This window comes from Amorphotheca resinae (assembly GCF_003019875.1).
Source record: "Amorphotheca resinae ATCC 22711 unplaced genomic scaffold M430scaffold_9, whole genome shotgun sequence".
Lineage (NCBI taxonomy): Eukaryota > Fungi > Ascomycota > Leotiomycetes > Helotiales > Amorphothecaceae > Amorphotheca > Amorphotheca resinae.
This window is the reverse complement of record NW_020194479.1, coordinates 535408-562940: the sequence shown is the minus strand read 5'-3', so window position 1 is coordinate 562940 and position 27533 is coordinate 535408. Positions and strand designations below refer to the sequence as shown.

Genomic DNA, 27533 nt, shown 5'->3' with positions numbered 1-27533 from the left:
CGTGAATTCGTCGACTGCTCGGCTTAGTCATCAATAATCGCGGCCTGGTTGCTGTTGCCTTGTTGCCTTGGTGCCTTGGGGAACGAGAGGTTTAAAACCCTAGCCGCGAAAATTGGAAAGTGCAGAGCCTCATTCTCGGCAAGCGAGGCGTTCTGAAAAGTTAAAGATTGTGAGGGCCATCATTCGTCTTCAATCGACAACTCCACGACAAAACCGACGACAAGGTACGATTGATTCTCCAGAGAAGTATTTGGATAATATAGTGTCGGAGAGTGGTCGTCTGACAGTTTTTTTCCTAGATGGTTTCCGCAAAGAAGCACGTCCCGATCGTCAAGAAGCGTACGTTAAGTTCCCACCCTTCCGTCGACCTCGATTCTTCGCGCGCCCGGATCTCTGAAAACTAGAGAATGCGATACCGAGATGGAGAATTGTTCGCGTGAATTTCGGTGGACTGGCGTTGACATATTCATACAGGCACCAAGCGTTTCAACAGACATCAGAGTGACACCTTCAAATGTGTCGACCCATCATGGAGAAAGCCCAAGGGTATTGACAACCGTGTCCGAAGACGATTCAAGGGTACCATTGCTATGCCATCGGTACGTGGAAGACATCCCTGAGGTTGATGGTGGCACAAGAAGGCCGATCTTCCAAACATGGACCTCGAAGCCATCCCCAACTTTTGTGAATCAACATCAAGGACAATTTCTGATACCGTTACAGATTGGTTACGGATCCAACAAGAAGACCCGCCACATGATGCCCTCCGGCCACAAGGCCTTCCTCGTCAACAACGTCCGAGATGTTGACCTCCTCCTCATGCACAACAGAACCTTCGCCGCAGAGTATGTTCGATCTATGGAAAAAGGGCGATTAGACTCCGTCGACTAACGTGACATAGGATCGCACACGCAGTTTCATCAAGAAAGAGAGTTGAGATTATTGCCCGTGCTAAGGAATTGGGAGTCAAGGTCACAAACCCCAAGGCGAAGCTTACCGTTGAAGTTTAAGGTGCTGGATTTCGTTTGGGGGCTTTGCATGGGAAAGGAATTGCTTGTTATCATGAGCGCGAGCAGTGCAGAAATGTAGCTTATGCTCTACGATCAATGAAATTTGAGCAAGTACTTTGTGCCGTGTCAGCTATTTGTGAGAGGTGATATACCTGTGCCCCACTTGACGACAGACCAGTCTTGTGGATACCTACTCAACAAGATTATATCAATCGCGCCTTATGGTGAGAAATTCAAAGTCTAATTTCTTTGCGGTAGATTTCTTCTACGCTGACTAGGTAGATTAGACTGTCTACTCATATCGTCTATAGGCTTGCCTCAGGGTGAGCATCTCAAGGGCACACGGGACCGACACGATTATCAATCTTGCAAAAGCAGAAATCTACTGAAACCCAGCGATTCTTAGGGCTAGTCCTTGGAACACTTAAGTCGTTTTGTTGTGAGTGGCAGGCCAATATACCAAGGTACTGTTGGATCCTCAGAGCACCCTATTGCCATCTGGACTGGTTAGCATGACCTATCCCAAGGGCTATAGAAGATTCAAGCCTTTGTGCCTGGTCTTTGGGGCGTCACCTACCTACGGCAAGAGCTATGGAAGTATCTAACCCTCTTGGTTTTTTATTTCCCTCCTGCTGGCAAGTGCGCAGAAACAATCTTGCTCTCATAGCGGCTACGCAGACTGTAAGGCGCCCCGAGACCTTTCTAGACTCGACCTGTGTGGCTCGTTGCATTGGCACCCTCTTTCTTCCCATCGATGGTAAGTTAACCTTTGCTTCAACTCTGGTTCTCGGGTATAATAAAGTTCAAAGGTCTTCCGGTGACATATGCGTTTTGGGGCTTTCTCAGTCCATTCTCCAATCTGCACCAAACTCGAGACCAGCAAGGTAGCACCTTTACAGCTACCATGATGTATATAAAATCCTGCTCTTCTGCCCAGTTTCTTGCTTCTTCTTCCTCTTCGCTTAACATCCAACATCAAGCTCTCTGCGTTTCAATCCATCAGATTTCAACTCTTTGTTTTCTATTCTCTCAACCATCAAACTTTATTCGACACTCATCCAAAGAACTCCAAACCTTATTTGAAGCTCGACCTTGAACTTGTCGAACTCTATTACAAACTTTAATTGCCAATTTGATCATTGCGCCTTCCTCATCATGTCGCCAAATCTCTTCCTTTGTCTCAAGTCGGTCGGGGATTGGATTCCCGAAAAGCCTTTCGATGAACGCTACGAATTTCATTATCAGTCAGAGCCAGTTCCAGGTATCTACTTGATTCTACCAACAACCCGCTACCTTATCGCCGTCAAGCCTCAGGGCGCGAACGACGGCGGCTGTCTTTTCAAGAACCGTATAGGCCTCACTGAGCCAGAGAGACGAATCTATAAGCCGCAAAATTCTATGGAGAGGTCACCAATAGACTACACATGTAAGCTTTTCCATCCTCTTCAACGCACTTCGGAATAGACCTTGAAAGAGGCATCACGTGACCAACCCCCCTTTTTGGTCTCGTCTAGGGCTTTGTCTACTCACAGTATCTGAGGGCAGGCTAACAACCTCACAGGGTCAGTGGATGAAGGAGAGTCATGTTGGGTCACTGCCGCTACATGCACCACTGGCACTATACGCTCCACTTCTGCCGCTTCTCCCTCTTCCCCCGCTATCACCGACGGCTCCAACAGCTCCAACAGCTCCGGCGCCTCCAGCCGCAGAACCGTAAAATTCGTTGTCCCTGCACCCAGGCAAGAATCTAACCCTTACCGTGCCGCTCCCCGACCAGTCTTAAAATCACCACTCTCCCAATTGATAAGCGCCGACGACCTACCCTCGCCGCCACCTCCTCGGGAACCACTAGCCCAGCCCAAAGGCTGGCTTTTCCCCAAGCGCCGTCAAGAAAAAACAAACAAAATCCGACTCCGCGATATCGACTTCATCGGCTACCGTCCGGTATCCTACCCTCTGGAAGTCGAGTATTCATTTATCTTCCAGCGCTGGATGTTCACGACCGAGCTCTCCCGCCGCACGCACATCTTCGACACTTGCGCTAGCGACGACTGTATGGATGCCGTCGTCGGTAGATGCAACAGCGGTGTCTTGAAGAAGGAATTCACCTGTCTAGACGATGGACACTCCTGGATCCTCACCGGCGACGTCATTAGGAAAGGCAGGAAACCAAGTAAGGGAGCACCCAAAGTCAAACGACGCCCCCACATAGACCGGGACACAAACCCCCTCTATTGTCTGAACGGAGCAGCGAAGATGCGGAGACAGACAGAGGAAGAAACAATCGCGAGCAGGAAGAACTTATGGGAAGAAGAAGGAAAGATCTTGAGATGGGCGGGCAAGGACGACGATTACCTTACGATCCGACTTTATTTCCCGAGGATGCAACTTGGAAAGTTATGGTCTTGAACGGGGGGAGGGCTTGGATCTTTGCTGTTAGCGAGTTGGTCGTGGTTCAGTAGTTGGCATTGCGGGCGTTCTGTGGAGTTCACGCGAAACCTTGGAGTTTGGAGAAGGGAGTAACGAACATATAGGATACCGCTTGGATCCAGATGTGTACATGAGCGTGAAAGAGAAAAATCAACAAGTTCTTTCAACACATTGTCTTGATCAGTGTCTTCTGTGGAAATGCCAGTTGCTAACCTTACCTATATCCTTATGTTAGCTGTACTGTAAACTTCGCTGTTTCCATATACCCAAGTCCTCCCAAAACTCCTTCCTTACTAGACACGCCCTTTCTCTCTAAAACTAACTGCAGATCTACGCAATCTCGAGTATACGAACAAAGTCTGAGAGCGGTGTTGATGGTGAGATGTGCGGTTCTCAGTAATTTATATTTTTAAGCGATATAAAGGGGGGGGGTGGGGGTTCCGGATGCTAAAGAATACTTGATACCTAAGGTAAGGTAGGTAGTTGATTGGTATGGTAAAGTAAAGATCACAGCATTCCAATATTACCATGACCTATTAAGAAAGAAGTTTGGGAGGATCATCATGTATTCAATAGTGTTTCTTTTTTCTTTCCAACTACCGAATAAGTGAGTCGTCAGATAGATAGTACTGCAGTTGCAGTTTCGTCATTCCCGTCATTAAATATCCAACTCTTCCGGCCCGTTACCTGAACCCAGGCGGAGCTCTCTCCCTCTTTGATCTCCCCTTGTGCACTCCACTCGCACCCGCAATATCTCCTAACGTGATACTTTTCTCCTTCAACCCCGTCCTCTTCCCCCCGATCTCAAATTTCTCGCCTCGCATCTTGGCTTGCACCATCTCTTGGTACTCTTTGCTTTCGGGATCTTCGTACTGTAGCTGCGTCATCGGGGGCTGGCTGTCAAGGCTCTTGTCGATGTTGCGGTCGTTGGAGGCGTCGAGGAATTTCTCGACTTGTTCGTTGGTTGTGGAGGGGCCAGATGCGGAGTTGCTGGGGTATTCGACGGGCCGGCCGTGCGTCGCTGTAGAATCGACAGAGGAGGCGCGGGAGAAGTGTGTCGAGGCTGTGGAGACGTTGCTTGCAGCTCGCCCCAGGATTCTGTTTGCCCCGCGCTTGCGGCCTTCTGTGGGCTCGCTCTCATCGGGGTGCTTGGAAGAGGATTTTGTTTTGGCTAGCAGGTTGGAGATGGCGCTGTTGATCTCCGCTTGTGGTCTTGGGGCAGGATGATTCTCTGGTGCGGACGCGGTTGAAACGGTTCTTGTAGGTGAGTTGTTATTGATCTCCGCGAGGGGTTCCGTTCCGGTTGAGGGTTTCGTAGATGAGTTGGAGGCGTTGGCTAGGGTTTGTAGTAGACTTGGTGAATCTTCTTCTTTGACAGCAACTGGTTCATCGGCCGTGAAGGCTGTCGTATCCAGTCCTAAATTTCGAGGTGGTCTTGCTGCGGAATTCGACGAGTGACTATCTGATCTCTGGACAGACTTCGAGATCTCGCTCTTTGACCGTCCATGCTGTTGAATTTCCTTGGATACCGCCAAACTTCCACTGCGCGACAAAGATTCCGTACGCTTTGCGAGCCGGCAACGGTATTTCTGAAACGGTAATAACATACCAACACTTATTGAGTCCCAGAGCCAGGCTGCATTCACAATTGGAATTTTATATTCCTGTGCATAGTCAAACTTGTCCTTCCTTAGCTTCTCCACTGACTTCGTTATTAGCACCGAGGACTTGGGGGTTAGAAACTCGCTATAAGTTCCGCCAAGGAGTTTCACTGCTCTCGTAACGTGTAGTAAGTCAATACCGGTAAATGCAGCCGATGAGGCTATTATCTCCCGAAACCCCTCAATTGGAAACTTGGGAAATGGCCTACCGATGACATTCTCGGTAGGCTCCATGAACTTCTTGTGATGGAGACACAGTTCCACCCACCACTCAGTAATCGTTTCGACCGACAGGTGAGACTCTGGCAAGGGAGAGTGTTTCGATATGGGAAGATCACTTGGGACGATCCTAAACAAACGTAGCGGTAAGTCGTTCTGCCTCGGAGCTAGCAGATCCTCGAGCGTGCCTGCCACATCAGCTCCATGAGGAGTTAAATGTCCACTCAGGATTGACGACTTCTTAAGGCCAAATCCTTCTAAGTAGAAACGGCACCCACTGAACACACCTTGTATCGACGGCTGATGGTCGGCGGTGAGCTCCAACATCCTCATACTGGAACCTTGATCGGACTGTCTTCTGGATGTTGACTCATTTCGCACCGCGGCCTGGTCGTTATTTGCTTCCCATACACCACTTCGGGCGACTTGGGCAACCATTCCGCCTCCAACTATATCTCCCCATATACTTTCGTTTTGACTGCCCAACTTCGTACTGGCCGTCCTGCGTAACTTCCTCCTTCCCCCATCTAAACTTGTGCTGCTATCATCTCTGGATCTTTTCCCCGGGGACGTCCTCTTCGGTTTCGTTCGATCCCAAGCGCCCTTCCCCCTTTCTTCAGGCGGCAGAGCTGGGTCATACAGCTTCTCTTCTAAAATCATACCCCTCTCCAAGCTATCCCTCAGCCACTCAATAGACACAATGTGCAAGCCCCAATTTTTTGCTGCTTTATATTTATCGCCCTCGGTCCGGAATGATATTAAGTGTGTAATCTGCCTCGTCAAGTCTCCCTCATATATCGCGCCATTTGCCTTGACCAACTCCGCAATCTCGAGCCTCTCCGTAGCTGACCACGATCTATTAGCAAGCTGCACAACCTCCGCAATTCTGGCAGTCCTTACGATCATCACAGCCAGTCATGCTAAACCTTAGTGAGGTTAAAGTAGGCAAGATGTGTTCCCGCTCCAGCGCATCGGTGTCAATCTCTTGATCGTTAATCCATAACTCCCGGATAGCTTCGATCCACCTTATGGTCATTGGCCGCACATCTGGTCTTTCCTTCGCGACATATCTATATTTCGGGGTATCATATTTGCCAACTATAAGATGCGTAACGTCGAGGGTTAAGTCGTGTCGATGCACCGCGCCCATCTGCTCGGCATACGCCGCCAGCTCTGTCTACAATTCATTGCAACACGTCAGTCAGGCTTGAGGTGTATGGAGGAAATATATCAGGGCAAGAATGCTTTTAGCATACTTACGCGCTTTTCATCTGGGACGGAGGTGCAGCAAACGACGGCACCTTTCAAAGGTAGAGAGTCAGCGGCTCCATTCAATTGGACAGAGCGTTGCCAGTGAGTTGAGCCGCTCTCCATTGTCTTTTGGTATTTTGAGTTATGCGGCGGTATTATCGACGCGTTCTGCCAGCCTTAAAGTCGCGTACTGATAGTATAGTCACGTGAATCTCCGATAAGATACCATAATTAGTAAGCAAGCCCTCTTGCTTCCGTCAACCCCACCAGGGGAGATACCTTACGATACAAGACTTCTACTTTGCTGTTTCAAGGAATAGCTATTTTTATTTTGAGATTTTTCCATGGCCGTTCAGCCCGAAGCTAGAAGGTAAGATTCCTAAGTCCAGGAATAATATACCTGATGGTGATGGTTGAATGATTATTATAGATCACTTTTGCAGTCGAGTCTCGAATACCCCAGTACCACGGAATACTGCTTCCTCCCCGCAGCACTGAAAACGGCATAGGATCTGCGCCAGGGTCTTGAATTGCCTAGGTATTTTCAAGAGTGGAGTTGAATACTGCCGCATACCTTGGATTTGACTCTGAAGACTTTTGGACCAATTGGAAGGGACCTCTCCCTGAACCGGAAAGGGGGGAACTCCGCAAGTTCACAGGTTATTATTGCAATAATGTACTGCATACAGTAGTACGTGGGAATGCGATTTCTGCAGTCTATGGGGGTGGGCAGGATAAGGGTTGTCAAGAGCTGCCAAATTAGTCTTGGGGGACGGCGCGCACAATTTCAGCAGGCAGTTCCAGATCCTACTACTACCTCGACATTTCGACACCCCCGACGACCGACCTCGCGCGCATTGCCCGTAAGCCCATGGCATTCTGGCAGGTCAACCAGATACCCGAGGGAAGAGGAACACCCAGGAACCCGACAACGGGCAAGAGATGGCGGGCTATTCTGTAGTATCAGTCTACAGCGTACAGAATACTCCGTACAGCTGACGACGGGGGCGAGAGATCCCTCCCGCGTACGACAGTAGGCCGGCTTACCAGGGATTTGAAAGTGATCTCGTGCACCGCATCCCCTGCTCGCTCCATGATCATCGACGTCGAGCTTCAAGGGCACGACTCACGACTTTAGCAGACGCCGACTTTCGGCCGGCGCGGGTACCGTGGATGATCGTTGGTGAAGATTGAAGTGAAAATTGAAGTTCGGAATTTTTACCTCTGTACTCGAAATTCAGACGTGACTGGTGATGTGAGCTTTTTCAAGTTACCTATCGCATACATGATGAAGCACATGCTCCCGACTCCCCGGTCCAGCAGCCACGGGAAGAAATCGCTTCTGGCCCTCTGGGATGGGACGTGGAACCGCGAACTCCATGGCAGACGTGCTTCAACCCCAGAGCGATGACGCCAAGGAAGACCCCAAGCCGAGATATTCCTTCTGTGCCAGGAACAGATCCCCGGCACTCGCGCAGTGTGGCGGCAGATTTCGCCAGCAGATGGATGGGCCATACAGAGCACACAACGCTGGGTGACCAGAGGGACGAAGAGCAGTTAGAAGCAATAATCAGGCATAGTGCCAGAGAGAGAGGCAGAAAATTTGCAGACTCACATCAGACCACTTCTCCACCCGCAAGGATTGGAAAAGAATAGATCCTCGGAGGAGTTCATGTCTGATCATATTATCACCCCTCTTTCTGATTATTACTCCCAGTCACCCAGTGGACGGTCTCTTGGCGGGCATCTTACATCATCATGATCATCCCTTTCCACTTTGCCGGAGTTCGGGAGGCTGGAGCACTCTTTACGTGGACGGTACGGCTGTGCCGGGACGCTACTACAGGCTATGGTTGCGAAGCTTCCACGCTTTTCGCCTTTCGTACCTGTGCTTTCTACTGTATCAGTGTTACAAGCCAAAAAAAAAACCCCAAAAAATCATATACATTTCTCGGTCCATGTTGCATCTCTTTCCCTCGCTCTGTTGCGTCCTCTGTTGATTTTTATATCCATTCTTCGCCCCTCGACAAGTGACCCGAGCCCCGGCTGTTCATCTCTATCTCTTCTGATAAAGATTTTGCTTATTCCGTCATCACTTTCGGCATCTATTGACAGGGATTGGCAAAAGAAGCATTACCGCCCGACCGACCCTCGACCTTGCGCGGGGAGAGATCTACAATTCTTGAATCACGACCGCCTTTTCAATAGTCAACTCGAACCCCCCATGCGCTGGCAAAGCACAGCGCCTACCACTGCGTGCCCGGTTCTTCAATGCTTTATGGCGGTGACAGCAAAGCGCATCTACCGACCCTGAACTGTGAGTCTAGCCCATCCACCCATCAAGCACCCAGAAGCATCCTCAAGTCGTATGCCGTGTATCAGCTTGCAGTGTTGCATTGTGCCCCCTCCCCCATCAGCACACGAGCCCATCCCTGGGTCATTTTGATTGCATGACTACAGAGTGTACACCCTACATACGGTGTCCTGCCATCTTGTGCAGCAACCCATGCTGTGGTACTTAGCAGCATCAAATCTGCGCTCTTCTCTCATAGAACTTTCCTCCGATGTTCAGCATCTTGAGAGATTTTGAAGGATTTCCTCATTGACGCGCACCATGACAGGAACTATTCCGGTATCGTATCACACGAGCAGAGGTGTAATCGTTTACACACCTACCGACGTATCCGCCGGTCCATCAGAGCCAGCCCGGTTTCCTACGCCTCCGTGCCGACCTAGACCACGAAGACCGCACTCGATACACATCACCCGTTTACCTGCTGGCTTTGCTGCTGATCTAAAGCCGTCGCCGCCGTCCCGAGAACCCAGAAAGCCCTCAAGAAGTCGCATAGAATTAAGAAAGCTGGCTTCCCGAGATAGTGCAAAGCGGCTGCTTGGGTCGGTCTTTCCTTCCCTCTCCTCATCTTCCTCCTCCGCCGCCTCGTCACCGGCGGCGGGTTCCAGAAGATCGTTGAGCCCAGCATCCCCAGCGTCCCCAGCGTCCACGAGGCCTCCCTCTTTCACCGCGGCAGCCGCGGACCCCACATCACTATATTCCAGGAGGTCCGGCTTGGGAATAACTGGAGTGGATGATCCTGCAATGCCTGAATCGACGGCGGTGTCTGGAGCGGAGGTGAGCTCCCAAGGCGCTGCACCCAGGGGCAGCGTCAGCGGGGCTTCGGTGACACCAGCGAACACTGGTTCTTACGTTCAGGAGAAACCTGTATGCGCAGGAAATGGAGTCTCCTGTTACATCACCCTGGCCGAGCCGACAATTTTCTTGACAGGCCTGGACCACGATTCTATGTCGCGGGACGCTCACAGGTCAAGTTCCTCCAGTGCGATGCTTCGAGGGATATTACGCTTAGATATCACAAAGAGTGTCAAGATAAAGGCCATAACCTTAAAGTTTACGGGGAGGGCTCGAACCGAATGGCCCGAAGGTAAGAAATTGAGATGAAATTTCTGACGTTGAACCGTCTAACAAATTCCTAGGTATCCCTCCCACGAAGACTGAGACATATGAAGAGGAATCTCTCAGAACTCAAGTTTTACCATTTTTCAACGCTCTGTACCAAGGGTCAGAAAAGGGGTATGGCACATTGTGTAATTACGTGTTGCGCCAGAAAACTGCAACTTCCTCGGTCACAAGTATTTCTGGCAACCACTCGAGCACAAACCTGCATCATCCCCATTCAGAACACGGTATCTCATTGCCAATCATTGGTAATCGATCAAACAGATCAAGCACGATATTATCAGCGAAGGATTTGAAACGACTGTCTTTACAGAGCAATCAATCCCGGAGCTTTCAGAAAGGGGACTCACCAGTCGGCCCCACGCCGCAGCAGAAGGGATACAAAACATTTCATCCTGGGATTTACGAGTACAGCTTCGAACTTCCAATAGATAACAACAGCCCCGAGACAGCAAATCTGCCACTCGCTTCGGTAAAATGGATGTTAGAAGCTTTGATAGAGCGAAATGGGACGTTCAAACCGAACCTTCAAGGGTTCAAAGAGATCCCAGTCGTCCGATCACCTTCAGAAGATTCCCTGGAGTTGATCGAGCCAATATCTATCAGCAGGAAATGGGAGGATCAACTGTACTATGAAATTATGATATCCGGCAAATCGTTTCCTCTAGGTTCCAAGATTCCCATCGCATTCAAGCTGACGCCCTTGGCTAAGGTGCAAGTTCACAAGCTCAAGGTTTATGTCAGCGAAAATATCGAGTACTTCACAAACAATCGGAAAGTTACTAGGAAGGATGTGATGCGAAAGATCCTGCTGCTTGAAAAGGTAGCGGGGCGACCTTTAGCGAAAGATTACAGCTCATCAGAAGTGAGAGTTCTCGCTGGTGGGGAAATGAGCCCGGAAGACAGGGCTCATGCACGGGAGAATACTAGGAGATACAGAGAAAGGTTGGCGAGGGTACAAGGCACGACACCGCAACCTCTGCCCGAACCAACGGAAAATATTCTTGGTGAACTGGATCTAGGCGAGCAGTATTGGGGTCAGACAGAAATCGAGATGAATGTTCAGTTACCGACATGTGAGATGATGGAGAAGGATAAGTCGAAACGATTGGTCCATGACTGTAGCTGGAAGAACGTCAATGTGCATCATTGGATTAAGGTATCTTCCCAGAACCTCTTCCTTCCGATGCATCCTACTAATGTTGATACTAGATCGTTATGCGTATCTCTCGTTTAGATACCGAGGATCCAGAAGGTAAAAAGAGACGTCACTTCGAGATCTCTATCGACTCGCCCTTCACCATTCTCAATTGTCGCGCGACAAGAGACAACTTAATGCTTCCGGAGTATTCGGGGTTAAATGCTGCCAGTCTCGGTCAACAACACGTCTGCGGATGTCCCAACGCCGCTCCCACCGCCACTATGACATCTGAATCAACCGCCCAGGCCATAGCTAATAGCCATGGTGGTGCTGTCGAAACACCCGAAGGCCCCGAACAATTTGTCCCACCAAGCCTTACAAGACCACCCCAGGTTCACCTATCAACAGGTGCAGTCGTTCAACGCCCGATCCATATGCTAAGGCATCCAAGTTATAACCCGCCTGCATTCGATGCAGAACAGCCCCCTCCACCACTTCCAACACCACCGCCTCTTTATGAACAGGTAATCGGGACTCCAAGCCACGATGGTCTAGCGGATTACTTTGCGAGATTGGCCGAGACATATGAAGATGAGAACAACACGGACGAGGAAGACATAAATAGAGCAACCAGCCGCGGAAGAGTCAACATCGTCAACCCCAGAACCCCTGGGGGGCGAATTGCTCGCAGCATGGATATCGACCGGAATTTCATGTTCAATCCTTCGGGCTTCAACAATACCCTTAGACGCGAAACCGAGAACGAGGGACAGTCGCTACCTTCAACAGTTGAAGCTGCATGACGCGATGACAAAAGATTTTTGTATTTAGAATGTCGACTATGAGAAACGGAGTTCAAAGGAAAGAGCATATATACGACTGGGATGCCCGCACATATTTCATTGAGATATGGGTTCAGGGCGTCTCGCAAAGGGCAACAATCGGCGCAGCTTAGGGTGAAAGAATGTTCAAACCATTGCGTGAAAAAATCCAAGGAGTAGGAGTTTTCTGGTACGGGATCCGGGGGGACGGGAAGGAACGGTTCGGAGCATTCGTTGTTGGATGGATGGATGGGTTGGATGGGATGGTTCTTCAGGTTACATCATGCATCATGGTATATCATATATTCATTATGTGGAAGGGGGGATTTGGATTCAGGCTTCTTCTTTTCTGATATCATATTCAATGTGTATGCGATATGCATTGGGACATTTCGGGATATATATTATACTACATTACCTTACATTACCTTACATTACATTACATATATTATGTAGAGGCAAGAAAGAAAAAGTAAAGAATGGCAAAAAAATACAAATAAAAATTGAACGCTCTGGAAAGGACTCAAGACCTCACTCCTCATTATAGACACACATAATTCTTGAGTATTAGAACACTTACGTGGCTTTTGTGTGGGCGCCCGAAGATTTACTCCATTTGAAGGATTCTATTCATATTATGAGCTTCAGAAAGCCCTAGTCCTCCTTCCTATCTACGAGGGACACGAGACAGAGAGATAGCCGTACATGGATGTATAACAAACACTATTGAACGACAAATGGCCACCCAGCGCCCCCTATTCCATCTTCCTTTCCCTCCCCCTAATAACACAGACGCACCAGAGCCAAAGAACAAAACCAAAAAACTGGACAAGCACCGAGCGCCGTCTCAAACCGCGCCGGATCGTACAAAAGAGAAGAAGTGGGGGCGAAAGATAACAGAGAATTTATCTGTCCGCAATGGAAAGGGGGGTTTTACATACATACATATAGACGTACACACATGTAGACATACATACGAATCATACAGAGAAAGGAGAACATGAGAGATGGGTAGAGGGGAAGAGGTAGGGCGGATTACCAACGGCTGGTAGGAATAGGTCTCGCACCCTTACCGCCAACATGGCGGCCCTCCCACGCCCAGCTCCTGGCCTTCGGGTTCCCGTTCTCGAATGTGTTGGTGCGGAAACGGTTAGGCGCCAAGACATCACTGACGATCATGGGTTCCGCATATGCTTGATATGGCAGGATCGTACGTTGAGGTTTCTTGTCCTTTGCGTATTTGGGATCGGGTTTGGGGGCTTTCTCGAGATCCAGTTGGCGCTGCTCTTTGATGATGTCGCGCAGCTCGTTGTCGTCGGCTGTGATTTGCGCTTTGAGGAAGGTTAGAGAAGAGTTCGCGGATTGGAGGGTCTCCATTACGGGGACGCGGGGCGTGTATTTGATGTGTGAGAGCTTAGGTGGGTCGTGCGGGATAATGGTGGGGTCGAGGTAGGAGGAGGGTTTGGAGAGGAGGGTGGTGATGTCGAGGGATTCGCCGTGTGGGATTTTAGTTCGGTGGGAAGGTGTGATGCAATCCATATCCACTTCCTTCCTCAGTACATGGTCAATGTCAACGGCGGAGAAATAGGCGCAGGATTGAGGTAGATCGTTGATCCCCATCTGCTGCGAGAACATAGCTCTTGTCCAAACATTAGAGACTTGCAAGGCCATGGCGGCACGGTATTTGTCCTCATCGCGAACGAGGTAGCGGATCTCATCGTGAACGGTGATGGCGAGGCGGGCATCGATGTTGAAACGACGGATGAGGTAGTCCATCGAGATAATCACCAGGTGGAGGTAGTCGACGCCGGAAGATTGGATGGCCCAATTGATACGCGAGGTCATGAATCCGCCCTGGCTAACGAATCGTGACATGAGCGCTTCGGTGATGCCGGCTCCCAGGACGGGAGTACGGGGACGTTCCTGCTCAGCGAATTCTTCAAGTTTGTTGAAAACAAAGGATTCCGTTCCACCGCGCCAGAAAGCACGTTTGTGAAGTGTCTTCCGGCTTGTCTTGGTCCCTTTAGTCGCTTTGTACAGGTTTGTAGCAACTTTGGTGGTCTCGGCTTCGGATAGCCCTGGATTGAACTGCCTGAGCAGAGTAGACGCAAATTTGAGGCCAGCTCCGTAGATACGTCCGTAATTAAAAACCTTAGCATCATTTCTGGTGATTCCTAATATTGAAGCAGTCCGTGAATGTAGATCCGTCCCGGCTGCTTTCGTTCCCTCCAGAGTCATGAAGCCAACGGCGTTACCACCATGTAGCTTGAACTGTGCATCACCGACAAGACTAGCAATCCAAAGCTCTTCAGAGTCCACATCTGCTCCAACGAAGCAATACCCTGGAGGTGCCTTGACCATAGATTTTAGTTCTGAGCCGACACGATTGGCTTTCGCATTGCTCGCTGTAAGCCAGGTATTCTCGACCGCTCGTCTAGTAACAGTGCCCATAGGAATAACTTGGGGCAAGATATAGCCGGTCTCAGATTTGCTGGCTTCTTGGGCAGGTCCTTTCGCACCGTCGCTCTCATAGACAACCATCTGGGACATGATCCTGTCCCTTGCACTGATCCAATACGAGCACGAAGAGTTCATCTCGATTGCCTCCTTCGCGTAGTCGAACTCAGAAGACAGAACACCCTTTTCAAAGTAGGGCATGTAGCCCTTTGCCAGTGGGTTAGCACATCGAGCAGCAGGCCCATCTTTGTGTGGCACCTTAAAGTAAACACCGGCCCTGTCATCTCGTAGGGCAAAGTCCTTCTCATCAAAGTCTTTGCATTCCGGCATTTGTTTCTCCCTGTACTTCTGAGCCTCCTTAAGTGATACTCTGAAAGTCCATCCGTACTTGTCTGACCAGACAAGAGGATGGCCATCCCATGCCAGGCGCAGCAAAAGGGGCACAATGCGAGTCCGAACTGACAGCCCAATGGGGCCATCCTTTTTGACAAAAAGATCTTTATACCACTTTGGCATTCCAGGCATCTTTTGTCTGGCAGCCGGTCTTGGAGGGTCATTCTTCTTCTTTCCCTTAACCATCTTTATCTCTTGGCCAGACCAATCTAATTGTTTTAGCCATGGATCATTGCTCCACTTCTCGGAATCTCCTTTGATTTCCAGAGCCTTTTCCGTAAGCGATATGAGTCGTTCTTGCACAGCGTCAGACAGCTTATGATATGTTGCTTCAGCGTTGGCGATGTATTCCTCCCAAGACTTGTTCACGGGGAGTATGACTGAGGAGAGATGCCTCAAGGCAGCAAAACTGACAGGATGAGGGCAGACCTCGATGAAATTGGAGAATACAATCTTGTAGACCCTATGCGTAATAGCCACGTCGGCGGCGCAGTAATCCAGGAGCTCATCAAGCTTCTCTCGTACACCGGCTCGGTCCAACTCACCAAATTGGTCTCTCTGCGCTTTGTCGATTGTGACATCTAAGTGGAACTTTGCCACATCCCGCAATGAATTGACTGAGCTTCTCCCAACCCACAAGTCTTCCTCCTCTTCAGTCAAAGCTTTGTCGCCGAGCAAGGTCGCCAATTCCGCATTATCTGTCTCCCCGGCAATCTTATCCCTCAATTCTCGATTTTTCCTATGCTTCATCCACGTCGGTCTTTGGCGGGAGCACATCCCATTAACGGCTACGTGCAAAGACATTGTATCTAGGAAGAAATTCTTCGACTGCTTGATATCATACTCCTCAGCTATTCTCGCCCGATCGTAGCCAATATTATGTCCGACGATAATCCTAGGCTTGGTCGGATCTCCAAGGGGGATGAGCTGTCGGTCGTTCTCCGATTCCCCAAGTAACCACGGCGACAACCAGGCGTACCAATTCGTGGGACTAACAGCACATGCCATTACAGCAAATGAACTCTCTTTCCACATAACCTCAGTATCGAAACACAGCATTTCCTCCTGGGGCGCATCCACTGCCTCCGTCCTGCCGTCGCTGTAGTATTTTGTCCATCCACTCCTCTGTACCCATTTCCGCGGCTTCGGAGGGGCATTCGCTCGTGTGAATTGCTTCGCCTTTGTGAGATATGGCTCCGCCGCATCTGAGCCAAGTTTATAGAAGTGTTCGTCAAGTGTGGTTCCTTGCAACTCCGGGAGGTCAAACGAAATGGGTGGGGTATTGTCTGTATTCTTCCCTAGTAAATCATGCCGCCGCAGATGGTCCTTCGAGAGGTCCACCAGTTCCTGAGGAGGCGGCGGGCTTTTAACGGGAAAGATCTGGGAGAAGACATGGCTGCTGAGTTGTTGGACCCCTATTTCATTGAACCGAGCTTTCGAGTTTTCTAAGACCCGTCAGAACTACGTTTCTCATTTCTCCAGAGGAAATGACTTACTCAAGCGTGATGCCGACCCTTCAGAGCGCTCTGCTTTCGGCACAGCAGTCTCTGTCGCGTAGAATCTCCATTGGATTGGTGCTAAAGATTCCGGACGGCAATGCGCCCGAAGCTTTGCAATCCTAACAGAGCTCATGCGCGGCCTGCTGGAACGACCAGCGCATGTTGAAAGAAGCATAGTATGTGCAACCAGAACGTACTAGAGCATGATACTGGTCGTTGCACATTTCTGATTGAATGAAGCGGGACTCGTTTTCACGATGCTTGAATATCAGATGACAAGAGATTGTTCTGGTAAGCAAAGTAGCCACCTTGGATTTAGCCGGTCTTTAGCCGCCAAGCGAGCCCCTGCACAACTGTGGCTAGGGACTCGGGAGTGGCTAATCGATAAGGCGGCTATCGGACTTACGGTTTTGGGCCGTGTACACGGGTAGCCCTACTCCGTATTTCTGGGACGACCCGCCCAACATGCCTCTCTGCTTTCTTGCCCCTCTCTCCTTTAGGACCATTTGATTCAGTTGCGAAGGGCAATTGACCGGATATCTGCTCCCCAGGATTGTATACACCTCACTATGCCGCAAGATCCTCCCGCCTTTCGCCCATATTCGCCCCAAGATCTGTCGTCTACCATCTCGGGCTCGCCATGGAGTGCCTCACCAGAATCCGGAACCAACTACGACTCTGTATATGTCCCTGATGTAGACAGTGGTGACGACCCGGCCGAATATGCCGATACCGATCAGTTCTTCGATTCACTACCTCGTCTTTCATCGCCGGGTGGCACCCTGCCCGAACCTTCGGCGTCGCGCTCGCAAGAACAGCAGTCGCCGCCTTCGACCCAGCAGGAGCAACGCCACCTTTATCAACTTTCAGAATCTCCAGATCCTTTCGGAGACCTCATCGATCTGACTCCTCCACGCTCACCTTCACGACCCACGACACAACAGTCACGAAATACGACGAGGGAGAGTAGTGTGGTTGATTTGACGGAATCTTCCCCCACTGTCAACAACACCAACGATATGCCACCGAGTAGGAAACGCAAGGCGGATACTCCAGCGGGCGAACGGCCTAATAAATCATCTCGCGGTGGTGCGGCATCAGGGAATCTGGGGGGATCGCCCACAAGACAGGCAAAGGTTGAGACACCTGATCTGGTTGATCTGGTTGATATCGACGATGATTCGAAATACGAAGATTTCAAGTTAAAACAACAGGCTGAGCTGGTCAAGAAGCAACAACAGGAGGAGGCAACTAGACCAGTCAGGCTGGCAGAGTTTCAGTGCATTATTTGTATGGATAATCCGACAGACTTGACTGTTACGCATTGTGGTATGTGCACTTCCCCCCTTCTTCTCTTTTCTTACCTCGACTGACTGGTATTATCAAGGCCATCTCTTCTGCTCGGAATGCCTCCACCAAGCCCTCTATGCAGGCAACGCGAAGAAATGCTGCCCGGTTTGCAGAACAGCGATCAACACGACGTTGCAGGGGAAAGACAAGAAACAGCCGAAGAACGGTATTTTTGCACTGGAAATGAAGTTGATGACTGCGAGTAAGAAGGGAAAGCAGCCAGCCAAATCTCAGGGCGTCCGATGACCGAAGTTGAGGTGCATGTGACGGAACAAACTTGGAGTATGGATGGAGGGAGGATATGGCGCATTGTGGCGTTTGGGAATTCGGCATGATACCTTGTAGCTCAAGACTACAGCATAGGATTTTCTGCATTATCGGGGAGATATAGGTGGAACGTGGGCATTTTCATGTCCTCTATTTCTCATGCATCAACTATCAAATGAACCAATTATTCTCTAAATTGCCTCCCAAATCTATTTGACGTCAAGGACCAAGCTTTCTTGGGCTATAAACGTTGGCTTCTAAGGTATTCCTTCTCGACTTATCACCCCTTAGATCCCTCTTCCCCAAGATAGCTTCCAGCGCCTGCACCAACGCTATGCCATCGTAAACCATACCTCCCTCCCCATCCACACCATTAATTTTCCTCCCATAAATCCTCACACACTCGACGCCCCACCCCGCCAACTCTTCCCTTTCCACCCTCGGCGTGCCCTCTCCATGCAGATGAATAACATGCGTCACATAGTCTCTATACTCTCCCACCGTACCCCGCGAACTATCACACGCGTCCTTAATCGCCTGCACGAAATCCCTGGCCCCGAACTCCATAGACGCGCTCCGGGTCTCGCGGTCCAGCGACCCATTAAGGATCAGGATCTTGAACCGCACGCTGCGCGCCGCGATCGCCGCTCCCACGTCCCGCAGGATCAGGCACGGGATGATCGATGTGTAGAGCGAGCCGATGGAGTAGATGATGCACGAGGCATCGCTCAGGGAGGAGATGACGGCCGGGTTGGCGGCGGGCCGGATCTCTTGCCCGTAAGGGTTGATGTACCAGATGCGGGAAATGCGCGAGGGCAGGTCCGCGGTGTGCGTTTTGGCGTAGTTGATGTACTGCTTGCGGAGCGTGGGGAGCGAGCCCGGGAGGTTTGCATCCTCGACGAGGTCGTGGAGGGAGATCTCTTTACGCTCTTGACTTGTTGGACTTTCGGGTGTAATTTCAGAAGCCTTGCCTAATAGCCCGGAATTGGGGACAAGGGCGGGAGCTGATGGGGCAGAAGGATGAGAAATGGCATTTTGGCCGGCTATCACAGTCCCATCGAGAAGGCCGGCGGAGATATGATGTGAGAAATTTGAGTTGATTGCCGGTATCACGTTTACATTCGCTGGGACGCCCGTTATGGCACTCAGCAGGTAGATACTCGATTCGAAACTGCCCGTGAACAGCCTGGCTCCGGTCAAGAATAGGTTCCCAACGCTAGCAGACTGAAAATTGAAGACCGAAGAAGGACGGGCGCGCTTGACAATCTCAAGATTGATGGTGTTGAAGAAACTTCGGATTAGCTCGCGTTTGGAGGAGCTGATATCCTGCCACAGCGCATGGCGGGCTTCGACGATGTCTAACCATTCGACGCGGGCCTGAGACGGGGACGAACTTAGACGGTGGTTGAAGAGCGCCTTTATGGCACTCTTTTCGAGGTCTTTGCCGGTGGGGTCTTCAGGGATGAGCCGCACGAGTCGACCTGTCGTTGTCAGGAGGTGGCACGTGATGTGAAGACTATATAGGAGAATATATGCCACTTGGAGTCTGTCTCGATATGCACTCCAACTTGGAGCGGAGACAAAGCGAACCTATGGATTTGCTTACTCGTATATCTTGAAAAAATGAAAAGAAGAATACAATATCGTACTTCTCACATCGCCAATGCCTGGACCACCGAAGACCCGAATAAGCTCACTCGAAGATCCTCCATTATCACTGATAGGAATCACACTGTAGATCGCCCAAGATCAGCATCTCTTCCAGTTCCTCCTGAACAAGGGAGTTTGGCTTACTAGCTCAATGAACATTCCTTATCCTGTGCCACCTTTCCAAACACATCGACGAGATTGTTCGCTGCGCTGCCGCCCGAAAAGACCACGATGTGACATCGGTTCATGCTGGTGGATAGGGTCCTCTCCCAGTTGTACTGAAAACAACCATTCTTGGGTGACAGAAATTGGGGTTATAAACGGAAAATTGGGGAGGGCAATTAGAGTTTGGACACGTTCATGTTGGTCGGGCTGAGGCGGCGACGCGAATGTTAAAGTTGGTAGCCTCGCAGCTGACGAACGTTCTATCAGAAGGCCAGATTCCAAGCTGGGATCATTCCGTAAATACGAGCTCCCTGCCTCTAGGCGTGTCATCATATATGAATAGAAGGACAAAGAGTTAGAGTTGAGTATCACATTGACGTTTATATTTCGACAACATAAAAATAAAAAGATTTGTCGTCATCTTCTCTTCTACGTACTACAACTATTTGAGGGCCAGCAACCGACTCCCCCCCCCCCCCTTTTCTCTTCAAAAATGATGAAAAATGAAGATAAAAATAGAGAAACGAACCAAGGATATAAAAACATGAAATAAAGACACCGATACACAGAAATAATAGGCAGATCATCAGACGGTCACATTTCCAGTTTCCATAAACAGTTATTCCGCAAAACTTTAGTCCAGTAATAAATGGACAACCCAAGATTCAGTCGTTAACCTCTGAAATCATTTATATTTCTAGCTTTCATACATCGATTCAGGGGCTTTTTGGCTGCCCAGAAGCCATGTATATAAATACAAGGATAATTATCGTTCTATCTGGAGACAGAGTTTATAAAAAAAATTGGAAGGCAAAAAAGAATGTAAATCCGTAACGACCCAGGGAAGATTCGAACTCCCAATCTCCAGAGCCGAAATCTGGCGCCTTAACCATTAGGCCACTAGGCCGGATATAAACTAAAGTAACTATTTTCTTTTATGTAGCACATGGTAGATAGAGTTTCATAAAAAAGAAGAAGAACAAAAAGAAGAGGGAAAAAAGAAAAAAAAGAAAATTCCGGATCGACCCAGGGAAGATTCGAACTCCCAATCTCTAGAGCCGAAATCTAGCGCCTTAACCATTAGGCCACTGGGCCGGATCAATTTGTTTTTGTGTTTTTTCCTTTTGAGGGCTAATCTAGCCTTCCAGGCGCCATGTAGATGAATAAAATGATAACTACAACTTATGTAGTACTAGTAGGGGTATAGGTACCTAGATACCTAGGTTGAGGGCTCAAAAAAAGAAACAAAAAAACAAAGAATCCGTATTCGACCCAGGGAAGATTCGAACTCCCAATCTCCAGAGCCGAAATCTGGCGCCTTAACCATTAGGCCACTAGGCCGGACCTTTTGGATTTGTTTATGATTTTTGAATATTTGTTGATTTACGGGATAATTAACCCCGGAAGGCTGCGCCTCAACCCCACACCCATGCGAACCTCTTTCACATCCAATATCAAAATTCCTCCCTCACCAACTGCTTGATCAATTACGCCTTAATGTGCTCGACTTTGTGTAGGTAAATGACCCTGAACCTGTTGCCAAATAATAACGCATTTCTAGGCGGGATTTCATTGCTAAGACGGATTGATCTGACGGAGGGCACGTCGAGCCTCCCCACTCTCCTTAAGCTGGCGTAGACGTTTGTATCATGGAAATAGGCTCTGGCTGGAACTTTGCCATTCCACCTTAGTCATGACCCAATTCAAAGTTCAAAGCGGGGCCAGTCTTTTACCCTACCAAGAATCGGGAGGTGACCCTCTTCGATGTGGTATTTGGGTGAGCTTACCCCCACACATTTCTGGCAGCAAAATCTAATATCAGAACAGGACCCCGTTAACGCTCGCTTTACGACATGCTTTCTTCCAGTCATTTCAGTTATCCCAGCTGCTCTATCAGTATGCATTGCTCTTGGATTTCTACTGAGGCACCCATGTGGCTTACTGTCACCAAAATGGTCAAGAACCTTCATTAAAGAACCCAAAGAGGTAGAAGAAGATGACGAGGTTAATTCCCAGGCAAAGAGGAGGCTTAGACGCCTCACTCTCCCACTATTTGTTGTATCGATGGCTGGCCTTGTCCTGCAGATACTTACCATATTCTTCCCAATCTTTCGGATGGACATGATGATATACCTCACAATTTCCTGGGCCGCTGCTTGTCTCCTGGTTGCCATAACGCGCCCTGTTACTACACCAAAAGCTTTGCTTGTCCTCTATATTAGCATCTTTATTTCGGAATTCATCATCCTGCTAGACGGAGTTCTTGAAGTCGGACCATACGGCGTACCTTCGGTTCTGGCCCTTTTCGCGGCCCTTGGCGCGATCATCATTATCTGCAATATGCCACTGCGGCATCACACGTTGCCAAGTGACAAAATCAGCCCCGCATTTGGACCGCCAACATACAATCTTCGGAGTCCTGAAGATAATCTGACGCTGTGGCAATACATGAGCGTATCGTGGATGTCACCACTCATCAAGTTGGGGAATTCTAGACAATTAAACGATGAAGATGTGTGGAGCCTTGGGTATGAATTTCAGCATAGGTTGCTGCATGACAGTTTTAGGGAGCTAAAGGGAACAGTCCTGAGACGGCTCTTGGAAGCCAATGGCCTTGATCTGATTATCATCTCTTTTCTCAGTTTGATAGAATTGTTCGCAAGTATGGATAAGTATGTCTTCTCCCATCGAGCAATGTACTAATCCGAATTGTAGATTACTCCGCACCGGTACTCTTGCAGAAGATCCTCCAATCTATGGAGAATCCTAGCTCACCGAAAAGTGCTGCTTTGACATATGCTGTCATATCACTTGTTATCCGCTTAATAGCAGATCAATCCTCCGTGTTTAGTCTTTGGTACGGAAGACGCTGTTACGAAAGATCGCGAGGAGAGATGATTACTATGCTTTACGAGAAGACACTGTCAAGAAAAGTCGTCAGTGTAAGCAGTAAAGCCAGGATAGAGGAAAATTCCGAGCAGACTACAAATGGACATGCAAAACAAACGGACTCCTCTGGTTGGAGAAGATGGCTCAGTTATGTTCTTTATCCGCTTCAAACTTGCTGTGGGAATCGTTTTAAGAAGGCAAAGTCTCCAGATAAAAAGGAACTGGCTTCGATGGGCAAGATTCTGAATCTCATGCGATTCGATGCCTACGAAGTTGCGCAAAGATTTTGGGAATTTTCGAATCTCATAACCCAGCCGCTTGGCTTGGTCATCTCGGTCGTACTTATCTGGAAATTGATTGGTTGGCCTTGCTTGATCGGAGTTCTGACAGTGTTCTTTGCTCAAGCCATCAATGCTTTGATTGCGCGGGTCCTTCTGCGTTGGGAAGCAGAGCGTAGAGCAGCCACAGATACAAAACTCCAAAAGATATCTCAAGTTGTTGAGTCTATCAGGTTTGTTATCCCAGCCATGGTAATCGTCGCCATGGAAATCAACCTAGCACTAGAGTTATCACTGACTTAACGCAGACACCTACGATGGTATGGATGGCAAGATGTCTGGCTCAGCCGCGTCATGAAAGCAAGACAGCATGAGCTATCTCTCCGAGTAGTAACTGCCATATTCCGTATGATGATCAACTTCACCAACGTCTTTGCAAGTGGTATGTTTCCTGTAGCCGCATTCTATGCATATACAGCTCTGGCGGGATTACCTTTGCGGGTTGACATCGCGTTCCCTGCACTACAGCTATTCAGCATGCTCGAGAACAGCCTGCAAGAATTGCCGAACACTATTACCGTACTCTTGAATGCGATGGTTGCGGTCAAACGTCTTGAGGCCTTCATGCAGGAACCGGATAAAGCCGCCCCCGAAGAAGCAAGCCCAACCTCCACCAACAAGCTTGAAATGAAAAATGCTTCATTTGCATGGCCTGGAGCTAAGGAGCCTGTGTTAAAAGATATCACACTCGCATTTCCACCTGGCTTGACTGTTGTTTGTGGTGAAGTCGGTGCTGGAAAGACAGCTCTACTGCAGGCGCTGCTTGGTGAGGTGGACCTCGTGGAAGGCGAATACCATCGGTCAAATGAGATGGTTGGTTACAGTGGCCAGACCCCATGGCTTCAAAGCATGAGCATCCGTGAGAATATACTCTTCTCTGCTCCATACGAAGAGGTTCGATATCAGCAAGTCCTAGAGGCTTGCGCCTTACTTCCAGATATGGCAAACTTCAAACATGGCGATTTGTCAATGATTGGCGAGAATGGTATTGGACTATCAGGCGGACAAAAAGCCCGTCTATCCCTTGCAAGAGCAGTATACTCCAAGGCCAATATACTGTTCCTTGATGACCCTCTCTCAGCTTTGGATCATCAGACTGCAGAAAGCATCGTACGAAAATGTCTCAAAGGCCCATTGCTCAAGGATCGAACCACTGTTCTCGTTACTCATCGAACTGAGCTCTGTATCCCTCTTGCTGAGCAAGTGGTCCAGATAAAAGATGGGAGGGCTGAGGTTCTCGATCCCAATTCGATCCCTTCGAATACCCTGCACAGAGTAAAATCATCCGACTCGTCTGAGGGCCAGGAAATGAACGATGAGCAAATACAATCCGCCATTCCCGAGAAATTCATGGAAGACGAGCATCGAGCACACGGCGGTGTCAAGGCCTCAGTTTATTGGGAATACATCAAAGCAGGAAAGTTGAAATGGTGGTTCATTCTCATATGTGCTCTTGCTTTAAACCGCCTCATTGATATTGGGGAAACTTGGTTCCTCAAACAATGGGGTGAGGCATATGGAAAAGTGCAACAATTAGTTGCATCAAATCCTTTCCGTCATCTACCCTCCCCAGAAACTGATGTCAAGCCATGGCTTCTTGGGTTTTTCCTAATTGCTACCGCTAATGCTGTTGCATTCCTCATCTCTCAGGGTTTCATGCTGGTTATCGTCTACAAAGCTGGGAAGAATTTGTTCGAGCGGGTCATGACCCGGGTCAGCCACGCAACGTTCCGATTCTACGATGTTACTCCTGTGGGCCGGTTGATGAACCGCTTGACGTCCGATATCAACACCGCTGATGGAAACATAAGTATATTGTTCCAGAACGTTGCATTATTATCGATTATGTGGGTATCGTCAATCGTTGTCATCGGATCAGTCACTCCACTGTTTCTGATCTTCGCCATCGCTCTCACCATCGCCTTCGTCATCATTTTCTCTCATTTCCTTCCCACATCTCAAAGTCTGCGGCGACTGGAGATGGTATCTTTGAGCCCACTCATATCAAACTTTGGTGCTCTTTCTGATGGGTTGACCACCGTTCGCGCTTTCTGCGCACAATATCGTTTCCAAGAGCGGGTTATTGCTGTGACGGACAATTTCCAAAAGATGGATCACTTCTACTGGAGCCTCCAGGCTTGGTTAATGTACCGGTTCGATGCGCTGTCAGCTTGCTCGACGTTTCTTTTGACTGCTCTAGCATTATTTACCGGAGTGTCACCTGGACTCACAGCATTCGTTCTATCAGCCGCATCCAGGTTCGTTATAGCAACACATACCCTCTGTAAGACATACGGCCAACTTCAAATGGATTTTGTGTCCGTTGAGCGAGTCGTCGAACTTTTATATCTCGACCAAGAACCACCCGGAAATGTCCAACCTCCAGCCTACTGGCCAACCTTCGGAGGAGATATCGTGTTCGAAGACGTGACCATACAATACGCACCCCATCTGGAGCCTGCGCTCTCCAACGTATCACTCACAATAAAAGGTGGGTCTACAACCGCACTCATAGGCCGTACCGGTTCAGGAAAAAGCACCTTAGCACTCTCACTGCTCGCCACGACCTTACCTACCAGCGGACGGATTCTGATCGATGGCATTGACATCTCGACCGTGGACACGCAAGCGCTACGCAAACGCGTGACGTTCCTCGCCCAAGAACCCGTCTTATTCCCCGGCACCATGCGCGCGAATCTCGACCCGCTCGACGAGTATTCCGACTCGGAATGCCTCTCGGTCCTGTCCAAGATCGCCTCGCGACACGCCTGGACCCTCGATACGCATATCGACACGGGCGGCAAGAATCTCTCGCAGGGCCAGCGACAGCTGGTCGGCTTGGCGCGAGCGCTGCTCCGCAGGAGCCCCATCGTGATCATGGACGAGGCTACGGCGAGTATCGATATGGAGACGGCGATGCGCATCCAGGAGATCCTGAGGGAGGAGATGAGGGACAGCACAGTGATCACGATCGCGCACCGCGTGGAAGCGGTCAAGAATGCAGAGTTCTGTGTCGTGCTGGGCAAGGGACGAGTAATAGAACAGGGGAGAGCGGGGGATATGGTGGGGAGGATGGAGGGGTAGAGAAGTGCTTCACAGCCGATTTATTAGTTTTGATTATTACTACGAGGGCGCCAATCTGCGGTATAAAGGATCTGATGACAAGCTTGTACGCAAAAGCCACAGAATCAACGAATCAACCTAACCATGCATCCTAATGAATATCAATATCATGAAAGGCAAGATTTTCTACCTGCCAAGAAGCCCGAGGTTTTGGAACCGTTGTCGCTGATTAGAGCGGATTCATTTGGTTCGGAAGGAATCATTGTGAAATAAACAAACGGCTTTGAAGTTTTATCTATCATGGTTGGAATGCATCTTCTAGAATATATGAAGGGCGCTCTATTTTAACAGTCATATATGTCCATATATTGGAACCCGACGCCCCTATCCTAATTAACTTAAACATACTAGTATCACTTTACAGAGCGGCCATGACACCCAGCATGCCGACAAGTCCAGCGAAAGTAGCCGCCACAGCCCCGGTAGCACGGGGAGCCGCGGCCTGCGATGACGAACTTGGTCCTGCCGATCCAGCTGATGCAGATGCAGATCCAGTAGATGTAGTCTTCAAAGTAGTAGCCGTTCCAGCTGATGCAGATCCAGTAGCCCCCGAAGAAGCAGCCGTTGAAGTAGCTGTAGCCCCAGAAGATGTGCTGCCCGGCTTGCTTGTCTCCGTAGCCCCGCTCGTAGTTGTAGCGGCGGCCGTCGAGGCTCCGGATCCAGGGGCGCACTTCCCGGTCGGGATGGAGGGCAGGGACTGCGGGGCGATTTGGCTGGGGATATCCGTACTGTGGACGTCGTACCAGGTGCTGACGGCGCTGATCCAGCTGGTCAAGCCGCTCTTGACGTCGGGGGGCAGGCTCGAGTACCAGCCATTGCAATCGGCGTCGGTGGTGGCGAAGGAGCTGGGCATTGCGGACTCCACGGCGGACTCGAGAGATGTGGGAAGCGCGGGGACACCGGCGAGGAGAGACTCGATGGAGGATTGTTCAGAGGGAGCGAATGAGGGATAGGGGAGGTCGGCGAAGGTGGTTGCGGCGGCTCCAACGTAGGCTGAGTCGTCGGTTGTTGTTGTGGCGGCTCCCACGTAGGCTCCCCCATCGTCAGATGTTGAGGTGGCTGCTGCTTGAGGGATGGGCTCAGCAAGCACGGCGCCGGCAAGGCTCAAAAGAGGGACGAGGTTCTTGATGAACATGTTGGCGAGAGGCGCGCAAAGGAATGAACGGTAGGAAATATGATACGGATTCAAAGTAACAGAACCTCAGGAAGACACGCAACCCAGAAAGACTTGAAGAGTGAGAAGAAGAAGAAGAAGAGGAAGAGAGGAAGAAGAAGAAAAGGGAAAAGGGAGAAATGAGCCCCTTCAGCTGTTGCCTGTTGAAGGAACATTAAGCTATCCCACTTAGGATGTGGCGTTTCAGCCCCAGTCAGCCTATTAAGGAGAGATATAAGCC

General features: G+C 49.7%; 10 protein-coding genes across 10 annotated transcripts; 6 read left to right on the top strand and 4 right to left on the bottom strand.

The window, feature by feature from the left end:
- Positions 1-299: 299 nt before the first annotated feature.
- M430DRAFT_105834 (hypothetical protein) lies at positions 300-1010 on the top strand (the record flags this gene model as incomplete). Its single annotated transcript, XM_024861033.1, has 4 exons — positions 300-339; positions 475-599; positions 724-845; positions 902-1010. 4 exons carry the CDS (start codon positions 300-302, stop codon positions 1008-1010), a joined length of 396 nt encoding a protein of 131 aa, XP_024718922.1.
- A 1155-nt stretch (positions 1011-2165) lies between these two features.
- On the top strand, positions 2166-3419 carry M430DRAFT_43755 (hypothetical protein; the record flags this gene model as incomplete). Its single annotated transcript, XM_024867645.1, has 2 exons — positions 2166-2436; positions 2572-3419. 2 exons carry the CDS (start codon positions 2166-2168, stop codon positions 3417-3419), a joined length of 1119 nt encoding a protein of 372 aa, XP_024718921.1.
- Positions 3420-3991: 572 nt separating this feature from the next.
- Positions 3992-6700, bottom strand: M430DRAFT_143389 (hypothetical protein). Its single transcript, XM_024862819.1, has 3 exons — positions 6581-6700; positions 6221-6497; positions 3992-6165 (listed from the first exon to the last, which is right to left on the bottom strand). The coding sequence occupies exons 1-3, from the start codon at positions 6692-6694 to the stop codon at positions 4124-4126; spliced, it is 2433 nt and encodes an 810-aa protein (XP_024718920.1). The 5' UTR covers positions 6695-6700; the 3' UTR covers positions 3992-4123.
- Positions 6701-8272: 1572 nt separating this feature from the next.
- On the top strand, positions 8273-9035 carry M430DRAFT_262643 (hypothetical protein). Its single transcript, XM_024865367.1, has one exon. It carries the CDS (start codon positions 8421-8423, stop codon positions 8883-8885), a length of 465 nt encoding a protein of 154 aa, XP_024718919.1. The 5' UTR covers positions 8273-8420; the 3' UTR covers positions 8886-9035.
- Positions 9036-9185: 150 nt separating this feature from the next.
- M430DRAFT_106190 (hypothetical protein) lies at positions 9186-11990 on the top strand (the record flags this gene model as incomplete). Its single annotated transcript, XM_024861064.1, has 3 exons — positions 9186-10011; positions 10064-11205; positions 11259-11990. The coding sequence occupies 3 exons, from the start codon at positions 9186-9188 to the stop codon at positions 11988-11990; spliced, it is 2700 nt and encodes an 899-aa protein (XP_024718918.1).
- A 1053-nt stretch (positions 11991-13043) lies between these two features.
- Positions 13044-16574, bottom strand: M430DRAFT_143385 (hypothetical protein; the record flags this gene model as incomplete). Its single annotated transcript, XM_024862818.1, has 2 exons — positions 16355-16574; positions 13044-16303 (listed from the first exon to the last, which is right to left on the bottom strand). The coding sequence occupies exons 1-2, from the start codon at positions 16530-16532 to the stop codon at positions 13044-13046; spliced, it is 3438 nt and encodes a 1145-aa protein (XP_024718917.1). The 5' UTR covers positions 16533-16574.
- A 352-nt stretch (positions 16575-16926) lies between these two features.
- Positions 16927-17953, top strand: M430DRAFT_29506 (hypothetical protein; the record flags this gene model as incomplete). Its single annotated transcript, XM_024865883.1, has 2 exons — positions 16927-17686; positions 17745-17953. The coding sequence occupies 2 exons, from the start codon at positions 16927-16929 to the stop codon at positions 17951-17953; spliced, it is 969 nt and encodes a 322-aa protein (XP_024718916.1).
- Positions 17954-18193: 240 nt separating this feature from the next.
- M430DRAFT_20839 (hypothetical protein) lies at positions 18194-19872 on the bottom strand (the record flags this gene model as incomplete). Its single annotated transcript, XM_024864380.1, has 3 exons — positions 18194-19455; positions 19624-19706; positions 19769-19872. The coding sequence occupies 3 exons, from the start codon at positions 19870-19872 to the stop codon at positions 18194-18196; spliced, it is 1449 nt and encodes a 482-aa protein (XP_024718915.1).
- Positions 19873-21482: 1610 nt separating this feature from the next.
- On the top strand, positions 21483-26100 carry M430DRAFT_20838 (hypothetical protein; the record flags this gene model as incomplete). The annotated part of the gene is made up of 4 exons (XM_024864379.1): positions 21483-21566; positions 21617-22451; positions 22505-23189; positions 23265-26100. 4 exons carry the CDS (start codon positions 21483-21485, stop codon positions 26098-26100), a joined length of 4440 nt encoding a protein of 1479 aa, XP_024718914.1.
- Positions 26101-26320: 220 nt separating this feature from the next.
- On the bottom strand, positions 26321-27293 carry M430DRAFT_43747 (hypothetical protein). Its single transcript, XM_024867644.1, has one exon. The coding sequence runs from the start codon at positions 27272-27274 to the stop codon at positions 26498-26500; it is 777 nt and encodes a 258-aa protein (XP_024718913.1). The 5' UTR covers positions 27275-27293; the 3' UTR covers positions 26321-26497.
- Positions 27294-27533: the final 240 nt, after the last annotated feature.

Coding starts and splice junctions, on each gene's coding strand:
- M430DRAFT_43747 (XM_024867644.1), bottom strand. CDS start 27,274: ATGTTCATCAAGAACCTCGTCCCTCTTTTGAGCCTTGCCGGCGCCGTG.
- M430DRAFT_143389 (XM_024862819.1), bottom strand. CDS start 6,694: ATGGAGAGCGGCTCAACTCACTGGCAACGCTCTGTCCAATTGAATGGA. Junction 6,498..6,580: donor CCGTCCCAGATGAAAAGCGC/GTAAGTATGCTA, acceptor AATGAATTGTAG/ACAGAGCTGGCGGCGTATGC. Junction 6,166..6,220: donor CATGACTGGCTGTGATGATC/GTAAGGACTGCC, acceptor GATCGTGGTCAG/CTACGGAGAGGCTCGAGATT.
- M430DRAFT_262643 (XM_024865367.1), top strand. CDS start 8,421: ATGGTTGCGAAGCTTCCACGCTTTTCGCCTTTCGTACCTGTGCTTTCT.